This window comes from Coccinella septempunctata, chromosome 1 (assembly GCF_907165205.1).
Source record: "Coccinella septempunctata chromosome 1, icCocSept1.1, whole genome shotgun sequence".
Taxonomy (NCBI): Eukaryota; Metazoa; Arthropoda; class Insecta; order Coleoptera; family Coccinellidae; genus Coccinella; species Coccinella septempunctata.
In genome coordinates this window covers 38,025,753-38,044,849 of record NC_058189.1, presented here as the reverse complement: position 1 = coordinate 38,044,849, position 19,097 = coordinate 38,025,753, and the positions used below count along the sequence as shown (strand labels likewise).

General features: G+C 34.7%; 1 protein-coding gene across 2 annotated transcripts in view; it reads left to right on the top strand.

Moving 5' to 3' along the window:
- LOC123316410 (DNA (cytosine-5)-methyltransferase 1-like) overlaps positions 1 to 18,664 on the top strand; it is a 41,047-nt gene extending 22,383 nt beyond the window's left edge. The window contains exons 10-17 of one of the 2 annotated variants that reach the window (XM_044902475.1): positions 6,788 to 7,031; positions 7,422 to 7,622; positions 7,681 to 7,832; positions 9,810 to 10,084; positions 10,139 to 10,419; positions 14,190 to 14,511; positions 16,146 to 16,372; positions 18,351 to 18,664. In XM_044902475.1, the coding sequence (XP_044758410.1) occupies positions 6,788 to 7,031; positions 7,422 to 7,622; positions 7,681 to 7,832; positions 9,810 to 10,084; positions 10,139 to 10,419; positions 14,190 to 14,511; positions 16,146 to 16,372; positions 18,351 to 18,556 (1,908 nt within the window). In that variant the 3' untranslated portion in view covers positions 18,557 to 18,664. Of the gene's footprint in view, positions 1 to 6,787; positions 7,032 to 7,421; positions 7,623 to 7,680; positions 7,833 to 9,809; positions 10,085 to 10,138; positions 10,420 to 14,189; positions 14,512 to 16,145; positions 16,373 to 18,350 lie in introns of those variants that run through there. The other variant, XM_044902484.1, reaches the window with a different exon arrangement.
- The last annotated feature ends 433 nt before the right edge of the window (positions 18,665 to 19,097 follow it).

Genomic DNA, 19,097 nt, shown 5'->3' with positions numbered 1-19,097 from the left:
AAAATTTTCCGGATCAGGACATGGTCATAGTGAGCGAACCCCCTCAACTCGCCCGTGATCCTTGATGAATGTTTGCACATTCGATGACTACGGGAAGTCGTTGAACTTGGGAGCCATGAACTGTTATACGAGTCTGCAGAGAAAGTGAGGTTTGGTTCAGTCTTTGCGTGACAGGTGGCGTATCGTGATGAGAATATCTCAAAACAGCGTCCCGAGATCCCATAAGACTACCATCCTCCGTTCGGAAGATTCAGTGCTGACTGTAATGACGAGGGAAAATTATCCCGAAACGGGTTTACAGTTGCTCTTGAATATTTCGACTTCTCTGGGACCTCCTATGGTAGTTCATGACTCACATTATTTTTCTATTATTATTTCATATAAAAAAAATGTTATTTCTAGTTCTCAGTATGAAGAGAATGAAATGAATTTCGGAATATAGTTTTCGAGTAACGAGACATTCAAAAATAAAATATATCTGTGAAATTCGAGAAATTGGCTACTTTTGACCGAATGCAACTCTTTTTAAAAGATCCACAGATGTCACAGATTCATTTAGTTATTCTGAAGGTAATTTTGCTTTGGCAGGAGTGGCACAGCTCATTATGAAAACATGATATGGCTATATCTTTTTATCAGGGCCGAATCGGAAAAAATGGTACAGTAATGAAGTGTTTCTTTTGATCACAAGAATCTACTGTTGAAATATTTTTACGATTCAAAGACTCGCCTGTATATATAAATATATATGTCGTAGCCTTATTGTAAAATGAGTCATATTATAATACGCCTAGGCTTTTTCAATACGACTAGGCATATTACAATATCACCGAAATAATCCAGGATCCTACAATTTGAGGCGTATTATAATAAGCCTGTTGTTCATTAGGCTTATTATTGACAAAATTCAAAAGCGCGCGAATACTCTGGATTCTGATTGGTTATACTCGCCGTATGGTATACAACTGACGGCTTGTCAGGCTAATTGTGCAATCTATTCAGAAATGAAAAAAAGTCATGAACCTATAAAAAGATCTTCAGAAAAAATGCTGAACGTGAGTAATAAGAAATTGGGATAGGTCAAGCTGTAGCAATAGGAGTTCCTAAAGTAGATAGGGGACCTCTGGGCTCCAAGAATATCTTCGGAACCGTAGTAAAAGTCTTCAATGATGTTTACCAAATTGGTACCATAGATGGACTGTTAAGCCGATGTTTTTCGAGTGATGAAATGACTGATTGCCACATTAATGAAGTGATTAATATTCCAGAGGATAAAGTAATTTCCTTAAGAGAAGCTTTAAGTTTATTTCGAAAATTCGAAGGACAGGGATTCAAGAAGTGTTCTTGCAAACCAATCAAGTCGCAGTGTCGTTAGTCGTAACAATAAATGCTTATGTTTCAAATCCCATATGAAATGTACAAGCAAATGTCGTAAGAGTGGAACATGTTGTAATAAATAATCCAAATCTATAAATATTTATTTTTTTGTCCTGTAAGCGATTTCTATGATTTGCTTGGTACACTGCCAGTCATATTATAGTACGACGTATTTTATACAGTCAAATTCTAAAAACATCGCGTACAGATTCTCTCTCGGATTCTCTTGAACAATAAGACTAAGAAGCGTCAGTCGTATTATAACTCGTCTTAAGTAATCAGTCATATTGTCCGATTTTCACTTACTTTGGTAGTTTTACAATACGCATAGTCATATTTGAAAAGCCTAGGCGTATTATAATAAGACTGATATTATGATAAGCCTGCGACATATACACATTCCCCAGGTCCGTCCTTCATTGAACATTGGATAATCTGGTCAGCCTACATTAGAACGATAGCGATTCCACGCTCTACTAACTACACGTTGGTGACTCTTAAATAGGTTAGCAACTTGTTGCAGATTTAAACCTTCGTTCAATCAACTAATTATTCAAGTTGGAAGACTTATAAAAGGGTGTTAAATTTGGATGCCACTTTAGCCCGACAAAAAGTGCAGATCCGTGCCTGGTTCTATCACTCTTATCTTATTTTGTTTTCAATTTCTAAGTGAAAACTCATTTTTCGGCTCTTTGAATTGGCGTCTTCATTTCATAAAAAACAACTGTAATATTCGATCTTTAATCTGTCATCCCGATCGATCAACGAATCCAAAAAAAGAACTGGACTATTTTGTCAAATGTCCGCTTTTAACGTATATTTGAGATTTACACTTGAATTTTGCAGTTATTTCAACACTATTGAAGGATTTGAAGGAGTGCTTACTATTCTTCTTCGAAATAATTTCTGTTAGACAAATTGTATTGACGAGAAGGGTAATACAATATGAATATGATTTCAATAAAATAATAATAATAATAAAAAATTGTCGAATAATGCAATATATTCGGAAACGGAAATTTCACCGTACTCGTGAAGAATATTTGAAGAAATAATTCGAATAGATTAATGTATTTCTGTTTCTTAATACATGTACATGCTCACAATTCCTATTACGTATTTTCAATACAGTTCCTTTGATTAAATATCTATGAAGTTGCCATAAAACTCAGCTATATACGTCCCGAATGTTCGTTCATCTGATTTGGTTCTGCCTCAAATTCCAACAACACCGAATTCTTATCTGTAGTACCGTAGTCTGTCTATACAGAAAACTTAACGAGATGTGGAATAAATGCACCCTTCCTCAAATCTAATACATTTTCACACACCAATAATTGCTTATAAATACAGCACATTCGCAAGTCGTAGGAATGTATTCAAATTATTTTCAAATATCAATTGACAACTGTCAATTTCTAAACAGCGCTACCTACACTGGGAAAAACGAAACTTATCCCTTATTTCCAAAGTTGGAAAAACAGAATCTAATCAGTGCATTCACCCTGTTTTAAGACATATTAGACTATGCCTATAGAACTCTATGCTTCTATCTTGCGTCAGGTTATGAAAGACTTCGAAGATCACTTTCATTCCAGATATTTGAAAAGATAAAAAAAATTTCAATATGGAATGCGTCACTTTCAGGATTTTTGTAAACCTGAATTTAAACGAATATGTTCCGAAACCTCTTCAACTTGTAGATGATTATGGATTGATACTGATGCAAATTCATAATTGAACTTAAAACATTATGCGATTTTCAGAAAATGAGTTTTAAACTACGAAGCGTGTTTCGGTATCACAATAGCATCTCCAGGTGGGTGAAGGTAAACTAAAAGGAGTCGTGGTCTAAAAACTCATTTCGTAAAAATTGTAAAGTGTTTACAGTTCAATAGTAGATGATTTATATAATAGTATCCAGTGGCTTGTCTAGACCTTCGGAATTAGGGAAGCTACTCCATATTTTCTTATTTTTTTTTAACACACATTTATATGATATAACGTGTATTTAACAAAATTTGTCGTCGAGTGAGTAAATATTAATTTTACGAATAAACATCACTTCTCTATGCATATTTTAGAACAAAAACGGAAAATAAATAGTAGTACAAGAAATTCGAAATTATTAAATCTGTGTACCTAAAAATCTTCTGTAGGAAGCCAATATAATCAGAATCATATCAGTTAAAACTGAGCGGCTAATGTACCGGCACCCGGCACTACTACCAAGCGCTACGTAATCAGTAGAGTCGCAGCTTACAGGCGGTCCGAGGAAGTTGAATATCTCGTACTTTTCAAGACCCGTAAATACTTTTTATGGTCAAATAAGAAAGAGATATTTCAAAGTGAGAAAAAAATATAAATAGCCAACAGTTAGAAATTCAAAGCAAATCGCCTAAATTTCACGTTCAATTAATGACATTTAGAATTTACGCGATCGATCCTAGACACGCGGGTATCGAGCGGAATTCTATACAAGAATCCACTACGGGAGTTAAGCTGGGAGATCACAGCTTACAAGGCGTTTCAGGGCTAGGTCCGTGGTTCCTATCGTAGTTTGCCCGCTACTACGATGTTTCGTAGAAAAATGCAAATAGGGAGATTATTTTGATTATTTTTCTCGATTATTTTTTTCGTTTCATTATTCATTTTAGTTATTAATAATTCCATGTTAAATACGCCCCCGATAGTATCACGACCTTTTCAAACACCTTCACAAATAAAGACAGCTGTGCTAGTATGGTAGTATAGGTGAATATGAAGAAGTCATGGAAATTCTCGTTATTTCCTCATTTTCCGAGCATCGTTTCAAATTTCCGGAATGACAGTGATCTTCTCATATTCTGACACAACATAGAAGCATAAATCACTTTATGCATATTTTCCATGAAAATGACCTGCCAACTTGACCGAACTAGTTTTCGAGTTTTTCATTTATTGGAGACACGACAATATTATACATGTTGAATGAGAAAACACTGAAACTTAACGAAGTAGAGGCCCCAATTCAAAGAGCCGAAAAATAAGTTTTCACTTATAACTTTATTTATTTAAGAAAAAAGTTCAAACAGATAGTGAATACACAAAAGTACCAACTGAATTGAAAATTAAAGAAAAATATATTCATACATATCTTAATTTAATTTTTAATCTCCTAGTTAAGAAAAGAAAAACATCTCTCAAACAGAAAATTGACACAATACATATGGATACGATTGGATAAATTTCTTGACTTAACAAAAATACAAAAAAAAATAATGTACGAGAAGAACATAAGATACACTTTAACCCTTAAAAAATGAAAAATGAAATCGCCTCAGTGAAGGAGTTCTCATTTCAGCCTTTTCTTAAAAACATTTAAGGATGTGCTGAACAAATCAACAGAGGACGTCATAGTGTTGTAGCAGGTGACCACTCTACAAAGAGGAGAATTCTGAGTGACGTTAATTCTCCCAAAAGGTATGCTGAAAACATCTCTCTACCTCCACCTCTGGTACTCTGAGGGATAGAAGCTCCAAGATTCCCGGAATCCCGCAAAAGATCCGTTCACCACTTTATGAAGAATGCACAAATCGCTCACCCTTCTTCTATCCTCAAACGCGATCTCCAGATCCGAAATAAATTGAAGTCTGCGTTGCTTCTATGAATTTTCCTCTTAGTATGATATTTATTTTTGATATTTATGCTATTTATAGTATTCGTGGAATAAAAAAGTGGGTATTTACCATCAATCTTGGTTTCTGCGACGTACTTCGAGATAAGCTCCTGTAATTCGCCTTCTTGAAATTGAATCTAAGAACTACGGGACTTCTCATATAATGCCGCATACCTATATCAAACAAGAACTCAAGACAAGGATGATGATCATCCTCAACGACAAGTGGTTCACTACATTTTGAAATATGTTTCAATCTCGTTTTATTACATAATATTAAATCCAGTATTCTATCATTCTTATTTTTGACATGATTAAATTGTTTCAATTCTAGAAAGGAAAACGAATCGACAATATTCACAAACTTATTATCAGGTTGCATTTCTGCAACATACCGTTTCAACTGCCTTGATACTAAAGCTACATTCACAATCAATTCACGGGCCGAAGTGCACTTCGGCACGGAAGCTTAGCAGATGGCGTTCTCCGTTACCATTCACAATGAAATTCAAGACAAAATTTCTTGCAAGTTGCAAACTATCACTTCGGCAAGGAATTTCGTGCCGGCTATAGATGATGCTGATGCTTATGCTTTGATCAGTTACATTTTTGATTCATTTGAGTATTTGGTACCAAGATTATTGCGAATGGTAAATTACCTGCCGAAGTGCACTTCGGCCCGCGAATTGATTGTGAATGCAGCTTAACTGTAAATGAAATAGCTAACTTAAATGCATTCCCCACATTGCCCCAACATACACATCGTTATGAGCGAAGCAAATCATATGTGTGTATTGTCAGGCGTATTCTTCTTATAGGTATTGGGATACCTAAGTTCAAAGTGAAGTAGTGCAATTTCATAAGAAGTTACTGTGATTTATAGTGCCTTAGCTCAACAAATAAAATTATATTCGTGTTCAGAGGTAAGTTGGTACTGTACTTTTGCAGCTAGCAATTCGAAAAAATCATCTGGCACTCCTTCAGATGGACACGTTGTAACATGTTGTATTATTACATCATGCAGATTCGATGTACTTTGATGTTGCAGTAATGTAAACATCATGCGTTGTATGATGTTTGTTACGATTATGGTTTATTTTTCAGAAATGACCTGACGAAAAAAAGAAATATTAGCATGACCGAAGGAGAATCTTGACACAGAATGAACTTGAACATTATGTGTTAAACCATTTAGATGATTTCGAAGATGGGTTTGAGGACATGTAATAGTTGTGCCATAGCATCAGCAACGCATAATGTTGCAGTTGTGCACATATTTTTTGAATGTATTTTTCTGTTAACATTATTGTTGAATTTTTCTTTGTTATTTTTTCCTCAATATATGCATCAAAAATAGCCTCATAGAATTTTTCATAAGAAACAAAAAAATCATGCATTCAAGGGTTAAAACGATCCAGATACGCAACGGACGTAAGATTGCCCCACTCCACTGTCGAGCAATTGAAATCCCCGCATAAGAGAATCAAACAAAACACAAAAACAAAAGAAGATGGAAGAGGGATGCGGTTTTGGCCATTATCCATCTTTTTTTTTTGGCTCTCACGGTTACAGTGACCATGAATCAAGAAGAAATAGATGAATTGTTGAAAAGTATAATAATAAAACGTCATCTTTAAGCTCTACTAAAACTTTGTCTATACTATTCTTCAAAACAAAATATTTTTTATTTCGCCTTTTTCCCCCATATCTCGTTTCCTATTGAGAAATAATTGCATATTCATATTTTCACAGGGAGGAATCAAGGTAGATAGTGATCTTTACCCAGAATATTATAGAAAAGTAGCAGAAAATGTAAAAGGTTCTAACGTGGACACACCAGAAACCTTCATTATTGCTAGAATTGAGGAAATAAAACATATGGAAAAAGAAGATACAAAACTCAGAGTTAGGATATTTTACAGACCTCAGCATGTCAAGTGTTCCGTTAATTTGATATATGAAAAAGACTTGAACTACGTCTACTGGACGGAAAAAAGTAAGTGCACATAAAATATTTTTTATCCACCATCGATGCACAGGGTGATTTTAAACTACGCGTTTCCTTGAGCAATTTTGATCAATGAAGCATTATTCACTGATTGTCTATCAAACATTCATCAATCACCTGTCATTTATGAGCCATTATTCACCGGTGTATCTAACTTTATGGCAAGAATCGCAGACAGATGAGACTCTGAAGATAAAGATATATAGCTGCTATAGGGCAATATCGAAATGAATTACAAATCATATTCAAGAAATGAATATAGATCATTGATTATGAGGTGAGATATTTTAGTAATAACCTTTTCATATTGGTGGATAAAGTACAGTATTCTACTCTCACATTATGCCGGATACTATTGTACAATTCTGTTATTTTTAGTAATCGAGACATCATTCGACAACGTCATGGGTAAATGTTACATCTTTTATGGTGAAAATTTATTAGACAGTAGACAATGGATTTCGGAAGGACCATATCGTTTTTATTTCGAGGAATCCTATGACGTGAACTCTCAAAAAATTGGTGACGTACCAAGCATAGCTGTTAAGCTGGGTTTACAAGGAAAAGGGAAAGGAAAAAGTCAGTTTAGTCACATTTAATATGCTTTGAATTTTTTTCGCTAACGAAAAATTTCCAGTGGCAAAAGGAAAATCGGAAGTGGAGCCTATCGTATTACCGCCGGATTGGCCGAAAGTTACAGTTCCCTTAAAAGCAATGGACATCTTTGCAGGGTGTGGTGGGCTTTCTGAAGGCCTTCATCAATCTGGAATTTGTGAAACGAAGTGGGCTGTAAGTATTTGTCTTTTTTTTACGGACCCACCTTGTGTCAGTGATTCTGACTGAGCTGGATTGAATTTGAAGAATTGATAAGGTGTGAATCTGGCTCAGCAGTATTCGATTTCCAAAATAAAATTTTTGTGCTGAATTGTTCTAGGTTCAGCTGCACCGTGTCGTTGAAATTTTTCCAATACGGTTCTCAAGATATTCCACAAAATTGACCAGCCCTGCACTGTACTGAGTTATGCTTTTCGAATTTTTCCCTCTAATTTCTGCAAGAAAATTTGTCGGATTGCGAAATTTTAAAAGAAGTAAGCCTGGCATTTTCGTTTTTTCCAATGAAAAAAAATTATGGCCGTTTAACAAAAATTCGGAAAATTCTCCATAAAATGAAAAGTAACAAATTCGATGCTCATCGCACTATCTTCCAAACTATATCAGATAGAAAATAGTAAAAGGTTCTGCCTTTGCAAGTTTCCCAACATGACGTCCCTCAAATCTTCCTCTGTTCTAGATTTATAAATCGGAAATATATGATATTCTAAAATTGCTCATACAGTAAACTTGAGGCTTTTTTTTGACAGAAGGTCAATCAAAATAAGTCATTTTACAAAATATAGTGAATAGTCTATATAAAATATTCAAAATGGTAGAGCGACAACCCTTAGAATTTCGCCAGAATTTCATTCAATTTCAAGTACGGGACTGTGCAAAGTAACTTCGGTATCGGAAAAACTAAACAAAATGTTAATATTGAATTGATGTGGCCAATACTTGACGATAATCCATAATTGCACTTGTAACACATTATATGATTTTCACAAAATGAGTTTTTCAACCACGACACGTGTCTCGCTATCACAATAGCATCTTCAGGAGGGTGTAAAGGTGAGTTTATACGATTTTCACAAAATGAGAACCACGGGACGTGCGTTTTGGTGAAACGCTTTATTTTGACCAGTTCTACCTTCTGTTAAAAAAAGCCTCACTTTTAAATACAGCCTGTATATTTTATATACGGTTATATCTTTCTTTTACGGATGAATCCCTTGAAATTTCGAAATCCTCAATGTTATAGTCATTTAATGAAATTATAGGTACCATTTTTATCGAAATTAGCCTCCCAGATACGCCTTCCAACTTTTTCTTCTTATGGCAGTTATATTGAATTTTCTCATCGAAAAATGTATAATAATATTTGTATCCAACATTCGACTTAGTTTGTTCGAATTCGTATATTGATTATTTTGAACGTATCATATTACACAGGCATTGTTGAATGATAAATTAAACCTTTTCAATTCTTGAGATATTGTGTTTTTTTTTTCGTTTTAAATGGATACGTAGACGAATTCGAAAATACAATTCATGGCATGTGTATGAGTGCATATATTTTCAAAAATATCTTCACAATTTCCCTTCTTAATTCGAATTCGAACAAACTAAATCTTAGTTTGAATACAAATATAATTGTTCATGGGAAATCATCATGGGAGGCCGATTACATAAAAATGGTATATTTTTACCAAATGACGATAATATCAAAGGATTTCAAAATTTCATGGTAATCGTTCGTAAAATAAAGAAGACATAAGCAATTTTCCAATATCATAATGTTTCCGATTTTTCATTATAAATTTAGAACAAAAGACGATATTAAGATTTGACCTTTCAAATCTCCAACATGACGCCTTCATCATGTTTGAGGATTCAAAAAGGCAGAACTTTTTTGTCAATAAACGGAATTTCTATCTGTTATAGTTTGGAAGTGGAAGTGCTGGCCTAATTTTATTCTTAATTTCCCGGGAAATTGGAGGGACTTTCTCAAAAATTTCAATACATGTATAGCACAAAATATATTTCAGCAAGTAAAACTCAATTTTTCGAAAAATGCTGGGCTGACCATTTCATACATTTTTTAAAACACCTTGAGAACCGTATTGAATAAGATGAACAACAATGATCAAATTCAATAATACCCCAATACAGGTGGAAAAAGAAGCTGCAGCAGCTGAAGCTTTTAGGCTGAATAACCCAAAATGTAAGGTTTTCACCGAAGATTGTAACGATTTGCTTCAAATGGTTATGAATGACAAGGAGACGGCTAAAAAAATTGGCCTTCCCCAAAAGGGCGAGGTTGAAATGCTAGTCGGAGGACCTCCATGCCAAGGTTTCTCCGGAATGAATAGATTCAATGCTGGACAATACTCCTTATTCAAAAATTCCCTCATTGTGTCTTATCTCAGTTATTGTGACTATTACAGGTTAGTAATCTCGGTTGAGTAGTGAAATGTGAAAATTAACGATTTATTTTTCAGACCGAAATATTTCATATTGGAAAATGTACGAAATTTCGTCTCCTTCAAGAGGAGTGTAGTCTTGAAATTGACGCTAAGGTGCTTGCTAGCCATGGGTTATCAAGTTGCGTTCGGAGTCCTTCAAGCGGGACATTACGGGGTACCTCAGACCAGAAGAAGACTTATAATAATGGCGGCAGCACCTGGATATGTTCTTCCAAAGTACCCGGAACCAACTCACGTTTTCAATAAGAGAGGTTGTCATTTATCATTTGTCGTTGACGACAATAAATTTGATAATGGTAAGAATTTTAGTCAGGAACTTTTTCTTGGAGGATCCGGTACTATGATTAAGGAAAATGTATTTCGGTTATATTTTTCGAATTTTCCCACCGCAGTTTCTGGTTTTCGAGATACACGTTCGGAAATGAAAATTTTTCTTAGAAGTTTCAGTAATTCCAAAAATTAGCCAAACGCCTATTATTTCTTCGAATACCTAGATTATAGAATATAATAGAATAGAAAAGTCTTTATTTCAAATAGAGAAACTTTACAAGTAACTCGAAATGAAACAGGGTCAAAATTTGGAAACTCATTTAAAATTAAAAAAAAACTCTATCAGTGAATATGGCTCCATTTTCAGTAGCAGCTGGAAAATCTGCCTCTTGAAACTGTTCAATGTCGTCTCTGCTCTTATTTGGGGTGGCAGTTTATTGAAAAATTTTGTGCAACAGTACTCAGCATTCCTCTCAGTTAAAGTAAGCCTATGTTGTATTTGGTAATGGTTTTCCCTTCGAAGTAGTCTCTATTCTTATAGACAAATAACAGACATTCCTGAATGTAAATGGCGAATGCTGTTAGTAAATTGTTTTCAAGGAATTTTCCTCTACATGATTCTCTGAATTCTAGTCTGTATATGATGCGAATAGCTCTCTTTTGGAGTTTCAGGATCTCCTCCATTCCCGAAGAGGCCCCATAGAAAATGATACCGTATCTCATCTTTGATTCGAATACCGCTTGATAGATTGTCTTCATAGATGTTGAGTCAAGGTATCTACTCAGGACACCCAAGGAGTAACATATAGAACTGAGTTTTCCACATAAGTTGGTGACATTATCACGCTAGTTGAGACTTCCATCTATGGTCAAGCCCAAAAAGTTACAATTTCTTTCCAGGGGGAGCTTATAATCAACTGTCTCAATGCACTGAGGAATTTCAACATTTGCGTGGTTGGTGTTAAACATTACAACACTTGTCTTCTGAGTGTTCAAACATAACTGATTTTTAAGAAACCACTCATTTACTTTTGTGATGGTAGATTCAATCAGGCATTTTAGAGCACCAAGAGTTTTTGCTTTCAATAAAATATTGGTGTCATCAGCATAATTTATCAATGAGCAATCGGTGATTGAGGCTGTCTCAGCAAATAGATCATTAATGAAGACAATGAAAATAAGTGGACCCAAAATGCTTCCTTGTGGTACACCCAAATCAACTGGAAGTGGATCTGAGACGGCTTTGGTTTCTTCCTTGGTGATTAAGACTTGTTGGGTTCGAGAAGAGAGATATGATCTGAACCATTTAAGTGGGATATCTCTTATTCCGTAGGAATTCATCTTTTGCAGTATGTGTTCGTGGTTGAGAGTATCTAAAGCCTTCGAAAGATCAAGAAAGACAGCCATCACAATTTCCAAACCCTCCAGGGCCCCCAGGGTTTTCCTAATGAACTCGTATATTGCAGTCTGGGTAGATTTTCCTTTTATGAATCCATGTTGTGAGGAGGACAGAATATCCTGATCAATAAGGAAAGCCATTAGTTGTTTGCTCACCACGAGTTCAAATATTTTTGAGAAAGATGGAAGTAGACTTATTGGCCTGTAATTTTCTAGTTTATCTTCACGACCCTTCTTGAACAATGGTTTCACAAGTGCTTATTTTAAATGTTTAGGAAATTCACCTAGTTCCAGCGAGTTATTGATCAGTCAAGGGACGGGCAAGTTGTTCTTTACATCTTTTGATCACGTTCACTGACACACCATCTATTCCAGAGCTGCTTTTATTTTTCAACAGATCTATCATACTTAGAATTTCCTTCTCATTTACTTTTTCGAATCGAAATGTATTAGGATTTGGTGGAATATTGGAAGAAACTTTTGAAATTTTTTGTTTTATTATGTTTTTAGCCGATGTTGAAAAATAAGAATTAAATCGCTCTGCCATCTCCTTAGGATTTTCTAAAATAGGGGAAGTTCTTGTACCTTGGCCTTTGATAGTTCTGACTATGTTCCACAAACTTTTAGTTTTGTTGTCTGACTCTACAATTTTCTTCTTGAATAATTTCCGTTTTTCATTTCTTAGAAGGTTGTCATATTCTTTCTTTACTTCTTTATAGGCCTCATTGAAAGCAGAGTTCTTTGTTTTGTATAGATGTAGGATGTCAAGTTTCATCTTGCAGTTTTTTATATATTCGTTCTCTGGTCTAATATGCTTTGGCTTAATAACAGGCATTCTCTTCAGCGGACATGCATTCTGAAATTCATTCATAAACAGTCCCAAGAAGGTATTCCACTGCTTGTTAATATCGTGTTTCGGTATTTTATGTAGACCATTCCAGTTTACATATTCCAGTCGTTTTGCTAAGTTATCAGTTCTTTCCTTGGACATCATTCTTTTATATTGATATTTTGTAGATATTTTTTGTATAGGTATTGTTAATATTTGTGCTGTTTCATGGTCCGAAATTTTTGTTTGTACATTTTCAGATACATACTGTTGTTCATTAGTTAATATATTATCTATACATTTTTTAGTAGTAGGTGTTGTTCTTGTAGGTTCCATTATGGTTGGATGTACTCCATAAGAGCTCATCAAGTCATAAAAGGATAATGCATCTTGATTTTCTGGGTTTAACAAATCTATGTTGAAGTCTCCTCCAATAATAACCATGCTCTTGTCTCAACAAACAATATTCAGGACCTCTTCAAATCTCTCTAAAGAAGCCTTGGTATTTCCAGGTGTTGTGTAAATAGATATCACAGTAATAAGATTCTTTCCCAGCTTCATGTCGATGGAAGATATCTCAACTATTTCCTCAACTGACATTTTGATCAAATCGTGTCTTATACGGTAGGTGGTGCCTTTTTCACATAAATTGCTGACAATCCATGTCTGTTTGGTGGTCGACAATAGAGGCTCGCCAATTGAATTGAATTAAAGAATGTGTTAATGTGTGTTAATCAAATCAGTCTCAATAATTATAAATAAACAATCACATACAGTGTTTACCAAACCCACAGTGGCGGCCTGTGAATATTTATCATGGGTCGGCAGATTTATTTTTTAATATTTTCTAATATTGAATTGATGTGGCCGATACTTGATGAAAATCTATAATTGAACTTGAAACAGATTATACTATTTTGACAAAATGAGTTTTCAAACTTTATCTTCATCCACCTGAAGATGCTATTGCGATTGCGAAATACGTGTTGTGGTTCAAAAACTCATTTTGTGAAAATCGTATAATCTGTTTGAAGTTTAATATTTTCTATATGTATTATATCCCTTCTGCGCCGAATTACTCATTTTAAGGTCTTGGCATGTTTTTCAAAAACAGCCTATCTTCGTTTTCGACAAGAAGCGACTTATTCTCTCTCTCGTGATTTCTTGGTATTTTGCTCTGTAAAAAATTAACTCTAGAGGAAACGATCATAGCACTTACCCTTTACGCGCTAAAAAAACGAAAAAAAGTTCTATCAACAAACAACAACACAGATGACTCTGAATAGAAAAGGACAGAGAAACAAACATAATCTCAAGCGCAAAGTATACGAAGCGAATCGAGCCATCGTAGGATAGGTCCAACAATATGATTTCAGCTTTGGTCGCTTAGCATTTTATTTTCTTTGAGTTTTTAAAAAATGATCGGAAATTTATATTATGTATTCAGCACGCACGTTTACGAAAAGTAAACGCAAATATTTTAAGTAAGTAAGTTAAGTAACAACGATCTCTTGTAATTGTTTGACACTTGAATGACCTTCCATAACATTTATTTTACATGTTTTCCAGGCATACGTTGGATCGAATCGGCACCATATCGCACCATAACCGTTCGCGACTCCTTGTCTGATCTACCCGAAATAAGGAACGGCTTCAGTCAGCTAGAAATTCAGTACGACTCAGAACCCCTAACGCATTTTCAAAGGCTGATGCGTGGTACCGACTCCAGTCAAGTCGTTTTCGATCACATCTGCAAAGAGATGTCCCCGTTGGTGGAGGCACGTATAGCACAAATTCCAACGTATCCCGGAGCAGATTGGAGGGACCTTCCCAATATGGTGGTGAGGTTGAACAACGGCACTTTCACGCAGCTATTAAAATATACATACAGGTAAGATTTATCAATTTTCGTATGATTATTGATTAGATGTCAGACTGATACGGTAGGATTTCTACCTAAGTTTTTATACAGGTCCCACCAGTAACTGTACATACGCTTATCAAAGGTAGAGTAGGAGGGTGCGGATTGACAATAAAAAATTAATTTCTGGCTTATCGAAGGGATTTATTGAAACTTCGGAAGTTATTGACACATGCTGAGATCGAGTCGGAGATATATCAATTATTTCAATATAACAGAGCCGGACTCATAAAACCTCATGTGAAGTGTTCAGGGTAAATACATCACTTTGTAGGTATTTCGAATTTCAAATAATTTTTTCGCTTAAAAAAAAACTAAACTATGCTATTGGGAATTCCGAACAAGCAATACTTTCCCTGATGTCGATTTTTGTAAATAAAAAGTTGATACACTTTTGTTTGTTCACATCGAGAAACGAAAAATATTTTGGTGTTTCCATAAAAAATATATCTTAATCTGTTGAAAATATCTTCAAATATCTCGTGACGATGGGGAAAGCTTAGTGAAGTTTTCATAATTTGCATCCTTTGAGCAAATCTTCAATTGTGAAGATGTCAGTTTTTACTATTTTCCACGATGAACTTTCAGTCAATGTTTAAGGACATATGTATATCGTCCTTATAGCATTGTGGAGTTTTTATACATTTCAAATTAGTTACGAAGAATAGAAGGTGAATTAACTCACCTTGATATGAAACCTTAAAAATGAAAAGATTTACAAAAAAATCAATCTGAAAAAATGAAATATTTTTTTACAAATATTTTTATCCTTAAAAAATATTCATTACTGACCACATATGGTGAGTAATGTGGTGGCTAGTAGTACACATATTATGATCGTGTCAAACAGAGTTTTTGTGTTTTATTGATTTGAAATTTAAAGTGTACAGGATACACAAATATCAACGTATATAGAAAAAGTTAAAAACCTGATTTTTTCTATTCTAATAATGATGAACAAAGGTGGTCGAAAAGGGTATGTTGATTGGTACAAGGTTGATTAAACTGAAGTCTCTCAACTAATTGAAACCTCTAGATATGACTCCACCTTTATGACTTGTATAAAAATAAATTAATACATGGATGAGGAGAAAATTCATCCCACATGGTGGTGTAGTTAGGGCACTCCATGAGGAATAAAAACAAATTGATCCGATTTGTCAGCTTCCAAAACATATTAATGCAAAATTTCATTGAAATGTTGCCAGTATTTTCGACGAACTTTTTTTTTAAGACGGATGCTCTTTCGAAATTTTTCCACAGAAAAAACTAAATCAGCCGTGTTCTGCCTTCCTATCCTAGCAACTGGATCACCTTTTTGTTTAAACACCCTGTGTGTTGTTACGGAATAAGAAAATATGCAAAGGGGTTGAAGCATTTTGATTCCACAGTCAAGCAATTCAAAATTAGAAGAAAAACATAATAATGAAAAGGATCACGCCTAAAACAAATAAATAATTATGAGTGGCAGTAACAATGAACATCTTAAGATTATCATAAAAATTTTTGTTTTGCTAATCATCCTCATGAAACATTAGAGTGCATTGGATGCATGATTTTTCCGATATAATTTGAATACAATTCTTTCAATGTATGTACAACAGATCTAAAAAACAGAGTGAGGACGACCCTCCACGTGGTGTTTGCCAATGTGCCGAAGGCAAATCGTGTGATCCATCCGATAGACAGGTTAACACTCTAATTCCTTGGTGCTTGCCGCATACAGCCGATAGACATAACCATTGGAGTGGTCTGTATGGAAGGCTGGAATGGGAAGGATTTTTCAGCACCACAATTACAAATCCTGAGCCAATGGGGAAACAGGGAAGAGGTAAGTACCGCCCTATAATTGTATAGTAGTTTTAGAACTGTGGATTCTGACTTTCGATGCCAGAGCATGCTTGAACAGAGGTTAGTTGAATTTGAAGATCTATTTTTTGAAATAAATCCAGTAAGATTGTGTATGTGAACTTGATGATATTCTACCACATGTTTCTTTGTTGTATGTTGTCTGGGGCCTCTGTTTGACTGCCGAACCTTCTGATAGTAATGCAAAAGTGTCGTTCAAGTAACAACAAGAAAATTTTTGTTTTTGTGCTCATAGTAATTTTGTTTTCATTTGTCGACGGAATTATATAGAGTTAGGTGGAAGAATCGAAGAATGTATAGTTTTCAGTTTATTCTACATAATGATTTATTATTTATTGATTACTAACTGTTCCACCCAACTTCGGGATGATTTTTTTAACTCAACTCAACTCATTCCACTTTACTTCACTCAACTTCACGTTATTTGTGCCCACTTCTTTACTCTACTCCACTCTTCTATACTCTGCTCTGCTCTACTCTTCTATGTTTTCCTCTAATCTATTCCACTGTACTTCACTTTTGATGTAGTATAAAGCCGAGTCTTCCTTAGAGAGTCCCTTTTCTAACGGTCGAAGTATGGAGAAAATCGGTTGAACCAATCGGGAGATTTCCTGCTGTGACTTACACAAGTTTAATTGGGTAGATATACAGGGTGTCCCAGGATTATTGGGAATTAATTCGGTTATAGGTTCAGTTCCTCGAAATAAGACCAAAAGTTCCTATGGAGTCATGCGCGGAAACGTTAGGTACGTTTCTTCAAAGATGACGACTTGATTATGGATCCATTCAGATTTTTCAGAGGGACAGAGGAAAACAAATGAAGTTTTGCAGTGGTATTTATCAAATAGAGATCCTACCCAGAACTAAATTTTTCACCAATTCCGTATAGCCACAGAGGGGTGAAATGGGCAACCCTTTTAACCATCACTTTTCCTTAAGTCTCATCAAAAAATATGTATTGAAATGACGATTTTTTGAGGAAACTTCATTGCCTTTTTACTGTGTCCGTAAAAGAATTAATAAGATCCTTTGATCTGTTTTTGAATAACCCTCCGGAATATTCCTCGTTTCAGAAATTTTCTGCGTAATTTGTACACAACGAACTAAATCGTTAATGCCATATGCTGGTGGTCAAACTGATAGTCGAAATGACAAAAGGTAGGAACTTTATTATTTCCCGAGTTGATACAATAATTCGGGACTTTGTATCATTTGTACGATAAAAACTCGGGAAATAATAAAGTTTTCAAATTAAATTGTCCTTTCGAGAATAATTCTTAATGACGATATTCGAAGCCTGTGGAAAGTTATGGTAGAAAGTGTTGTCGATTTCACCCTTCTTACCTAGGATGATGAGTGAGAAAATCAGTTTCAGGTGCATCTCTATTCGAAAAATACCTGCAAAATTTGGTTTGCTCATCTTGGTCCTACTTTGAAAAAATTTTATAAATCCATAACCATAAGTTTTCATTTTTTGAGTAACGTAACCCTTCAATGAAGCGTTTCCAGACATATCTCCATGAAAATCTTTCATCTTATTTTGGGGTTCTGAACCTATATCCAAATTTATTCCCATTTATCCTAGTAATGTCATTTAAAAATTCAGTTTAAATATTCCGAATTTCTATAGTATTATACATAATAGGCGATACATTGATAGTTTGTTGAAATCAGGCTAAAAAGGAGCTTTAAAAATATAAAAATATAAAAATATACAGAGTGTTCCACTTGTGCGAATCGCCCTGTTTGTTTGAATTTATGCTCAAAAAGCACATAAGGACTATGGAGGGTAGAGAGACCCTCCATAATAAGGACCCAAAGAATTTTATTCCATAAGTGGTTATGGAGGTTGTGCCACGTTACAACTTTTGGCATACAATGTTTAGTGATAAGGCAGAAATTATATTATTCAGACACTATAACCTACTTTATTTTTTCAGTTTTACATCCTACACAAAACAGGGTAGTGAGTGTCAGGGAATGTGCCAGGTCACAAGGGTTTCCCGATAAGTTTAAATTTTATGGCAATATTCTAGATAAACATCGCCAAATAGGAAATGCTGTACCTCCACCTATGGGTGCTGCTATTGGTCGGGAAATAGTGAAAGCATTAGTAACCAGTATTAACCATAGCGTTTTAAAGTGATATAGTTGTTGGTTTTATATAATAGTATGTTTTTTTATTCTTCATGTTTTAATGTTTGTATTACGTTTTTATGAAATTTCAAAAATAAATTTTCTAAATAAAATAGAACTCATGCTTTTATACTGTTGAATGTATGTAATGAAATCTGATTTTTGTGTAAAGTTTGCAGTTTTTCTCTTTTTTTTATTATAAAGTTTTAATTTGTGTTCAAAGTTCAGAAATTGTTGGAAAACATTTCAATCCGTTTTATCCCTTTTTCATTTCTGAAAACATCCTGAAAAAACATCAAGAACTTGGGGATAACAGCGTTTTTCTTCCTCAGTGCCGATTAGACAGCCAAGAAATTGGAAGAAATTTTCTTTCTCTCAGATGGGATATAAAACAGAATTATGCTAATTATTTTTATTTGAGAGCCCACCGGATGTTGAGCTGCCTTAGCGTTTTGAGTTATTGCCGATAGCTTTTCAAAAGTGATTGTGAGTGTATTTTCATATGTTAGAAAGTCTACAAACCATTCCGAGTTTGGAGGTAAAACGCCCCC